A 10,444-nucleotide genomic window follows, 5' to 3' on the forward strand; every position below is an offset into this window, starting at 1 on the left:
CATGCTTTCCAGCGCTCGAAGTGGGGGGAGTTGGGGTACTCATCTTTGGGATCACTTCCTTTTTGCATAGACCTTGTTGCATAGAAATAGCCACACGCTCGCTCGCACCCACCCCGTCTCCTTCTCAGTGTTGTACATGTCAAATATTTCTAGGCAGCATTGGTGAAAGTGGGACTAGGAGACCAAGCCCACCGCCGTCCGTTCCGTTCCAAAGCAGAGTTGTAATGCCAGAGCTGTCTTCCAGGGCTGCTCGGTCACCTCTTCTGGAACTTAGGGATGGGCCTCACCTGCCAAGGTGCGCTCCCAGGGAGTCTTGGGAGGAGGGCCGCTGAAGTCTCCCTGAAATTGCAGCTTTGAGGCTGTGAATTGACTCAGACCTTTTCCCCCTCTCTTAGAGCTGTCCTGAATTTCAGCATAGAGGTAATGAGTTTTGAGTTTACTAATACCCTGTTTCCCCGAAAATAAGACAGTGTTTTTTGAATTAATTTTTGCTCCCAAAGATGCGCTAGGTCGTATTTTCAGGGGATATCTTAGTTTTCCATGAAGAAGAATACGGTACACATTTATTGTTGAACAAAAAAAAGGAAATTTATTACCTGTATACGGTCCGGTAGTAGTTGTCATCACAAACCAGCATAACCAGACAAACTGAATCCTACAGTATCGAGAATTTCTTGTTACTACCATTATTTCCATGTACAACCATCTGTGGTACATTTTCTCACAATCATGGTACATTAACTCGCACTTCCTGCCTGCTCTGGCTGTGCTGCGGCCAACAGTGAGCTGCAGGGCCCACCACTACGTTCCAGTAGTTTCCGGGGGGCCTTATTATCGGGGAGGCCTTATTTTCGGGGGATGCCTTAGATTTCAGCGAAAGGCAAAACTGTAAGTAGGTCTTATGTTCGTGCACGTCTTACTTTCGGGGAAACATGGTAATAAGAGATGTAATTTAAAAAACCCATTTTTCCCATGAACTTGCTGATGATTTTTAAAGGGTGCTTGTCCTGGTTTTTTGAAACTGAGGATTTGGTGAGCAAATTTATTTTCATCAAATCATAATCTTTTGTTGACTATTGACTGTCACCATATGGAAATGCCTAATATATTGAGTTTAGAAGCATCGCTCTCATGAAGTAGTGGAGTGTAGAATTAGAACTTGGAAGTACGGTACCTTCGTATGAAACCTTGCTTTTTGTAGATGGGGCCACAGCAGAGTACTAGGAAAGTTGAGGAAATTCTCTTCAAAATTTAGTTTAGTTCTCTTACTCTTTTCCAATTTCTCTATATCTTTCTTCTCCCGTATCTTTGAAAATGGTTCAGGTTACACACATTAAGTAATTGCGGCCTTTTTTGTGTGAATGTCATTGTGGAGTACACTATCCAGTAACTATATTTTCCCACCATTGAATAAGCATTTTTTTTAGACTAATATTATTTGGGTGGTGGTGTGGGGAATCTAACTGGAATTAGGTGACCTTTTAGCAATAGATATCTATTTGCTAATATCAAGAAATATAAATATTGTAAATGATTATGTCAGGGTCAGTAGGTCAATATTAGCAACAATTTTGGAAGCTGATGCTATTTCAAGTTCGGAGTTCTGGTGGTAATTCAGGTATTAAAAACCCTTTACACTGTGATAAAAGCTGTGGGCAATGCCCTGAGTACTGATTCTTTACAAACATAAGAAAACATAAAAATCGTAAGAGTATTGCGCCTTGGTATTCCCTCAACATTGTTGTGTGAAAAAATTGTAAAAATTTAAAAATAGATAGAAATGATTGAGTAGCACATCTAACACCTGCACTGAAATTTGTTAACTGTTCGCCACATTTGCTTTATCTTTAAGAAGTTGTGTATGGTAACCTGTATATTTGTAAAAGCACGCACATCTGTTTATTTTTGCTGAACCACTGAAGAATACATTGCAGGTATTGTGACAATCAGAAATCGTGGTACAAAAAGAACATTCTCCCATATAGTCACAGTACAATGATTACACTGAGGAAATTTCACAGGGGTATAATACTGATATATAGTTGAGATCCTTAGGGCTCCCATGCTGTACAGGCTTTCCAGAAGCAGACTGCCTCAACGCTCCCTTCCAGCAGCGGGTGGGTTCCAACCGCTGACCTTGGTTCAGCAGCCCAGTGAGTAACCCACTGTCAATCACTGGGCTGTTAAATGACCTTTTTCTTTCATCTGTAGAATCAGGCCTCTATCTTTTCTGATTCATCCAGCAAGTAAATGCTCCCTAGTGTGCTCTCACATGTATTGTAGTTCCTTATTTACATATCTATGAATTTAGTGTTTTAACCTTTTTTGTCCCCAGCCCTGGTGGTATAATGGGTTAAACATTGGGCCAATAACCACAAAGTTGGCAGTTCCAACCCACCAGACCCTAGGGGAAGGTGAGGCATTCTGCTTCCTTAAAGGTTTAGTCTTGGAAAACCTAGGGAGGGAGCCCCTGTACTCCGCTGCAGGACCATTCTGAGTCGGAAGCCACTTAATGACAGTGAATTTAAAAGTGAACTCAAGTGGATGCTTACGTGAATTTTCATGTACATATATTAATTTTCATGTATGTATATGCCTGTCTAGCTTCCATCCAGATCAAAATACAGCAGCTCTCCAGCCCACAGAGGCTCCCTGGGTCTCTCCCCACCACTACTCCCCACAGAAGATTCCCACTAATTTGGACTTCTGTCACCGTGGCTAATTTGAACCATTTTGAAATATAGAAAAGGTGATTATATAATCGACTCTCTTCAGTTTGACTTCTTTTGTTCCATAGTATTTTAGTACAATTCATCTACTGTGTATAACGAGAGTTATTATTGCTCTGTTGTTAGCTCCTGTTGACTCGGGCCCCAATTCATGGTGACCTCATTTACAATAGAATGAAATGCTGCCCGGATCTGAGCCATCTCCATTGGTTGGGCATCAGATCATTGAGTCCTATATGGTTTTCATTGCCTAATTTTTAAGTAGAGCACCAGCCTCTCTTTTTTATCTTCTCTAGAAACTCAACCTAGTAACTTCCGATTCTTCACTGACAGACAGATGGTTGTTGTGCATGAGGTGCATTGGTGAGAAATTGATGAAAAGAGAATTCTACCACTAAATAGCCAGTTACCTAGTGGTACACAGTTCACTCTAGGCTGCTAACTGAAAACGCGGAGGTTTCAAGCCTATCTGGAGGTGTCTTGGAAGAAAGGCCTGGTGATCTACATCCAGTAGATCCCTCAGGGAAACCCTATGGAACCAAGTTCAACTCTGACTCTCCTGAGGTAGCTGTGAGTTGGAGGTGACTCATCGTCAATTGGTACTGGGTCCGCATGTCTCTCCTGTGCTCTGCCAGCCAGTCATTGAATGCAGGCTGCCAAGGGAAAGAGGCATGCCTTTGGGTAATCGGGGTTCAGGGAAGGGATTCAGCTCAGTTTTGTCGGCAAGAAACACTTGATGGCACCTGAAGTTGGCAAGAAAGTGCCCACCACCGATGATGCAGGAGTCTCGATCCTGAGGGTATGGAGGAGTAATGGTACCAATCATTCAGTTATCGATTGTTTTATTTGGCCTTTGCTGGTTTCTGGAGTCATGGTAGAAGAAGATTGGAAAGGCTTTTTGATTTTTGTTGCTGCTGAAGTTGACACTGAGCTAGAAATGTCCTGTTGGTACGGAACCGTGGTAACCCATTTGCCGAGGGTCGAGTCTGACTCGTTGCCACTCCACATAGTAAAATTGCCTGTGGAGTTGCTAAGGCTGTAATCTCTATGGTAACAGACTGCCATCTGCTTCCCGTGGAGTGACTGGTAAGTCTGAGCTGCTACCTTTGTGTGAGCATCTGAGTGCTTCCATAGCTGTTGTGCCCTGGACTCTTGTCGGAGAGATGGTGGTAAGACTCAATCGCCAGAGAAGCAGTGGAGATGATGACATAGTGAAAAAGTACAAGATGTTCATCAGAAGATCTAACTACAAGTAACGTCTTGGAGTTTTAACAACTTAACTGGTAGAGTAGCCTTTAGTTTCAGGTTGTAATCTAAGTATTTTGAGGATTTAGCATAACAGTCTCATTACCGTTATGAAAAAAATGTGTGCGCGTGTAAACAAAGTATCTTGAAAAGGTATTTCTAAGAAGATTAACTGCCAAGTCTGTGCTATGAACATGTCCCCATTTTTTTAGGTTCTGGGAAGTTCTGGATTGCTGAGCAGCCACGGGCTCCAGGTGCAGCAGCAGCACAGGAATCTCGCACTCCACGAGTACATGAGCATGGAGCTGCTGCAGGAGGCTGGCGTCTCGGTTCCCAAAGGACACGTAGCAAAATCGCCAGATGAAGCTTTTGCAATTGCGAAAAAATTAGGTACCGAATTAAGAAAACCTTATGCTAACGTGACATGGGAGCTTTGACGAAATATGAACATGATTGTGATAGAATGACAAATGTTAGCTCTGGAAAATAAATGATGTTTGCTAAAAAGAACATTGTGGTTATTGAGATTCTAGAATTACTGTGAGATGTGTCTAGTAAACTCAAAAGTTGTTTATATTAGCATTCTCACTGCTGTCGAGCAGACTCACAGCAGCGCTGCAGACAGGGTAGAACTTGCCCCTGTGAATTTCTGAGGCTGTAATTCTTTAGAAAGTAGTCCCGTTTTTATTGGTGGAGAAGATAATCCTACCTACCACTTTTTGGCTTACAATTATGATGACTGTGTACAATTAAGATGACTGTGTGACACGGGACGCTGACAACATGGTTGTAAAATCTAGTTCCATCTCCCCAAAGGTGATAGAACATTCCCCCTCCCATGCCGCCACTACCTGAAATTCACCAGCCTGGCCAAGAGCTCTAAGGAGCTGCCAGGAGGGCAGGGGTCCTCGGTGGGAGCCCCGGGCCTCAAGTGAAGGTGGCAGTTGGGTGCTGCTCACACATGCAGGAGTGGTGTGTTGGGAAAAGCAGTGCTTTGGAAGCAGGTGGACTTAATAAAGAAATCACTTCTAAAAAAAAAAAAAAAAAAAAAATCTAGTTCCATCGAGTTGATTCTGCCTCATATTGACCCTAGAATTGCTCCTCAGGGTTTCCATGACTCAGTTTTCACAGGAAAAGACAGCCTCATCTTTCTCCTTCAGAGTAGCTGGTGAGTTTGAACACCAGCCTTGTCGTTCGCAGCTCAGTGCTCACCCACCACACCACCAGGGCTCCTTACTAAACCAGGGAAACGTGGCTTCAGTCAGACAAGAATTTCTTACAATTTTGTGTAAGTGCAGTGTAGATTGTAGTATTAAGGCAGAGTGTGTAGTTAGATAAATGTATGCACATGGTGATGGTTAAGAAATGTCAGCCCAGAAAGATTTCTAAATAGAGAACAAAAGGACTTGTCATTTTATTAGCTATAAGAGGATGTTTAAAATACCTGTGAATGAATGCAGCTTGGAGAGACAGTGAATATATTTTGACTGTTTTCTTGGGATCGAGAAAAGATCTTGTGGCTGGAGCAAAGAAGCAAGTCTAAAAAGGTTGTAAACTGAGACTCACTGTGGTCACTTTTGCTCTGTTTTTATCCACAGCTCCTGGGCAGTATCAAATCTAGTAGTACCAGTTGAATGAATGAATGAGTGTAATTAGCAGTACCTTTGTTTCAGTCAGTTACCTTCCAGTCCTTCTTCTCCTGATAGTAAGTTATTGTCATCGTCGCCATCATCATCATCATCACTTGACTTTTCTTGAGTTGTTACATTTCCAAAGAAAGCAAGTTTAGACTCTTTGAGCGAAGAGTCTCCATGCTATGAAATAATTGTTGAAAAGTATAGCTTCATTGCCCTCCTTTAGTAGGTCAATATAGTAAGCCCTCCTTGCTCAGTTGCGAACTGATGAGAGTGGGCTCTTTGCCCCCACCCAGCAGGTCTGCAGAGAGAGGCCTGGTCACCAGCCCCTGTAAAGGTTGCAGCCTCGCAAGCCCTTTGGGCAGTTCTGTCCTGTCCCATGAGGTCAGTACGAGTCAAAGTCAGCTCCATAGCACCTAACAACAATACTGTTAGTTCCCAGTTTAATGAAGAGCATAACTGACCAGTTGGTACTGGTTTAACTATTGACCTTTTTGTACTGCACTTCCTCTGTTTAGATGATAGTTATCTTCTTTAGATTTAAATACGTATTTCTGAAGTCTTGTCAAGTGGATTTCAGTGTAGAGTTATAAGATCAGATTCTTACTGGACTTGTTTGGCAACCAGAAACTGACAGGCGCTGCTTCCTTTTAGGTGGCGATTTGTTGCCGCCTAGTTGCTTCAGACTCAACAACCCTGTGTATAGCGGGACAGAACATTGTCCTATCCAGCATCATCTTCACAATTGTCACATTGGAGACCTGGTTGCAGCCACTGTGTGAGTCTGTCTCCTAGAGGGGCTTCCCCTTTTTTGCTGACCTTCGACTTGAATATCAAGTATAATGTTCTTTCCCAGGGACTGGCCTCTCCTAATCGCATCCAGAATATGTACGACGGCTGTACTTCTTTCAAGACAGATTTTTATTTGTTTGTTCCCCTTGACAGTACACGGTGCTTCAGTATTCTTGCCAACACCGTAATTCAGATACATCATTTGCGCTGCCTTCTTCCTTATTCATTGTCCATATTTCATATGTATATCGGGCAATTGAAGCTACTGTGGCTGAGGTCAGGTCACCTTAGAGACTTCTTGCTCTTCAACACAGCATGTTCCCGTGATGTCTGTGGGTCCAGTCGTGAGGAGCGTGGTTTTCTCTACATTGATTGTCCTTCGTACTGAAGACTGCAGCGTTTGCTCTTCACTCATAGCCGCAAGTCCTCTTGGCTCTCAGCAAGCAGATGGTCTCCTCTGCACATTTCAGGTCGTTATCGAACCTTCCTTCTCTTCTGGTGCCGAGTTCTCCAGACAGTCCTGCTTCTCGGATATTTGCTCAGCACACAGATTGAATAAGTGCTGAAAGGATACAACCCTGACACACAGCTCTCCTGATTATGAGTCGTGCAGTCTTCTCTAGTTCAGTTTTAATAGCTGCTCTTGGTATATGGACAGGTTCCACATGAGCATGGTTAAAAATGTCTGGAATTTCCATTTAAAATTTTACCATTAGTCATGGTGCATACACGCAAATGCCTTCGCAGTCAGTAAAACACAGGTACACATTCTGTATTCTCTCTGCTTTAGGCTAAGATCCACCTGACATCAACAATGGTGTTTCTTGTTTCAAGTTCTCTTTGGAGTTTAACTTGAATTTGTGGCAGCTCCTTGATTATGAATGGCTGCAGTTTTCATTTATCTTCAGCAAAACTTTACTTGCATATAATTTAGTGATCTTGTTGGGTCACTTCTATCTTTTGTTGGGTCATGTGTTTTGGAGTAGGCACAAATATGGGTCATGGGTCTTTAGAATAAGCACAAATACGGATCTCTACCAGTTAACCGTGTCTTCCAAATTCTTGGCATAGTTCTTTCACCACTTGTCAGCTTGCTGAAATGTTTAATTAGTGTTTTGTCAGGTCCTGGAGCCTTGTTTTTAGCTAATACCTTCAGTATGGTTTGGACTACTTTCAGTACCATTGGTTCTTGATCAGATGCCACTTCTTAAAACAGTTGACTGTCGACCAGTTCTTTTTGTTACAGTGACTCTTTGTATCCCTTTCATCTTCTTTGGATGCCTCATGCTTGGTGTGTTAGTCTGGGTTGACTAGAGAAACAAATCCAGAGCCATTCATAAAAGTATAAAAGAGAACTTTAGATCAATAAAACATCCCAGCTCAGTCCAGAGCAAGTCCATATGTTCAGTATTAGCCCATAAGTCCAGTATTAGCCCATGGATTCTTCTTCAGACTCACGCAACACATGCAATGATACAGGAAGATCACAGGCCGGTGGGTGGAAAGTCCTGTGGGTCCAGTGGCGGCAGAAGCATCTCCAGGACTCTGGCTGCCATCAGCATGGCTCCGTGTGGCTTGTCAATGGGAATGAGAGAGAGAGTGAGAGAGAGAGAGAGAGACCCGCCTCTTCTGACAACAAAATCAAGAGAGAAAGTTCCCAGAATCTTCAAGAGCAGCAGAAAGTCTAGATTTAGAAGAATTCTCCCTGTTTTGAAAGGTTCTCTTATTCAACATTCAACAAAATATTACATGCTGAGAACCCTTCTAGGAGCTTAGAAGCATCAATGAACATTAGGGTTCTTCCATCTTAAATCTTATATTCTAGTGTAAAGGAAAACAGGAAATGATGCAAGGAAATTGATTATATATTATTTTAGAAGTTTATTAATTCTATGGGTAAAAAGTAGAGCCAGGAAAAGAGATGCAGTGCATGTGGACAAGTTGTACTATCAAATATGCTATCAGAGTAAGTGCATTGCTAATGTGAGAAAAAGCTTAAAGAAGATCAGGACCTTTCCCATCTTGGGGGAAAGCGTTCAAGGCAGAGGGAGCTTTAGGACAAAAGCCAGAATGTGCCAAGGTATGGTGAGGAGAGGAGTGTATTGGAATACAGTGAGCAGGGCACGGGGGATAAGAAGGGTAAGGCGGTTGAGATTATTGCGGGCCACCGTAAGGACTTTGCCTTTCACTCTGAGTGCAATGGGCATTCATTGCAGGGTTGTAAGTAAAGGAGGATAAAGGGAATCTAGGGAAGAGGTAGTGGTGGTTAGTGTCAGGGCCCAACCAGGAGCTGATGAGGAGTCACCAGATTCTCTCTTTGTGGATGGTAGAACTACCCTGTTTCCCCGAAAATAAGACAGTGTCTTATTAATTTTTGCTCCCAAAGATGTACTAGGTCTTATTTTCAGGGGATGTCTTATTTTTCCATGAAGAAGAATACGGTACACATTTATCATTTTATTAAAAGAGACATGGCACTTCCTGTCTGCTCCGGCTGCAGAGCGGTGCCCCGCAGCTAGGGTCCAAAGTCCAGAGTTACGGTAGCTTCGGGGGCCTTATTTTCAGGGAGGTCTTATTTTCGGGGGGCTGCCTTATATTTCAGCAAGAGGCAAAACTGTAAGTAGGTCTTATTTTCAGGGGATGTCTTACTTTCGGGGAAACAGGGTAGTAGGATTTCCTGGCTGATTGGATGTGGAGTATGAGAAAGTATGAGAAAGAATAAAAAAAAAATTTAAACACTACCTTCACTGACTCACAGGGGTGTCTTGTACACATTTCCTTTGTTGTCTCATTTGTTTGATCACAAACGGCATTTGTTATTTCATTGATTTGTTCATCAGATTAGTAGGTGGGAGACTCTGTTTGGCCATGTTCATTAGAGGATGATTTTCCCCAATAGTAGCATTTCCCTCCTGAGCGTATACAAATGCAGATTTATAGTTGTTGTTAGATACCATCAGTTTGGTTACAACTCATAGCAATCTGATGTACAACAGGAGGAAACACCACAGCCCTGTGCCCCCCTCACAATTGGTATGCTTGAGCCCATTGCTGCAGCTACGGTGTTAGTCAGTCCATCTCGGTATCACTGTCCCCCGCTGTACCATGCGTGATGTCTTTTTCCACGGGGCAGGTCTCAAATATGTCCTCAGTACTTGAAGCAAAGTCTTGCCGTCCTTGCTTCTAGGGAGCATTGTGGCTGCACTTCTTCCAAGGCAGACTCGTCTATTCTTTCGGCAGGCCCTGGTTCTTTCAGTATTCCTCGCCAGCACCATACTTCAAAAGAATCAATTCTTCTTTGGTGTTTCTTATCCATCGTCCAGCTTTCATATTCATATGACGCGGTTGAAAATGCATTGGCTCTGGTCCAGTGACCCTCAATCCTCAAAGGAACATCCTTGCTTTTCAACTCTTTAAAGAGTGGTAGTTACATCCCAAAGACTGCTTTGCTCTAAGGCTCTAATGAGTAGAGAAGGTAATTACTTTGCCATAATGTAATAAAGTTGCTACCCTACTACTGTTGTTAGGGGTCATCAACTCGATTCTGACTCATAGCAACCCGATACACAACAGATCAAACACTCCCTAATCCTGTGCCATCCTCACAGTGGCTCCTGTGCTTAAGGCCAGTGTTGCAGCCCTGTGTCAATCCATCTTGATGTGGTTATTACACGTTGGGTTGCTAACCCTCAGGTCAACAGTTCAAAACCACCAGTCGCTCCACGGGAGAAAGCCAGGACTTTCTCCTCCCATGGATTTATTGCCCTGGAAACCTACAGGGCAGTTCTACACTGTCCTACAGGGTTGCTATGATGAGTAACACCTCAATAAGACATCATCTTCTGAGGTTTCTTTCTTTTCTTTTTTATCATTTTATTGGGGGCTCATTCAACTCTTATCACAATCCATACTTACAGCAGTTGTGTAAAGCACATTTGTACGTTCGTTACCCTCATCATTCTCAAAACATTTGCTCTCCCCATAAGCTCCTGGCATCAGCTCCTCATTTTTCCCCCTCCCTCCTTGTTCCCCGCTCCCTCATGA

General features: G+C 43.0%; 1 protein-coding gene across 1 annotated transcript in view; it reads left to right on the forward strand.

The window, feature by feature from the left end:
- Positions 1-3,465: 3,465 nt before the first annotated feature.
- SUCLA2 (succinate-CoA ligase ADP-forming subunit beta) overlaps positions 3,466-10,444 on the forward strand; it is a 30,113-nt gene continuing 23,134 nt past the window's right edge. Inside the window, exons 1-2 of the mRNA XM_045289056.1 lie at positions 3,466-3,528; positions 4,187-4,364. Of these exons, the coding sequence (XP_045144991.1) occupies positions 3,466-3,528; positions 4,187-4,364 (241 nt within the window). The remainder of the gene's footprint in view (positions 3,529-4,186; positions 4,365-10,444) is intronic.

Source organism: Echinops telfairi, unplaced genomic scaffold (genome assembly GCF_000313985.2).
Source record: "Echinops telfairi isolate 266 unplaced genomic scaffold, ASM31398v2 ScPeMD7_24;HRSCAF=84, whole genome shotgun sequence".
Lineage (NCBI taxonomy): Eukaryota > Metazoa > Chordata > Mammalia > Afrosoricida > Tenrecidae > Echinops > Echinops telfairi.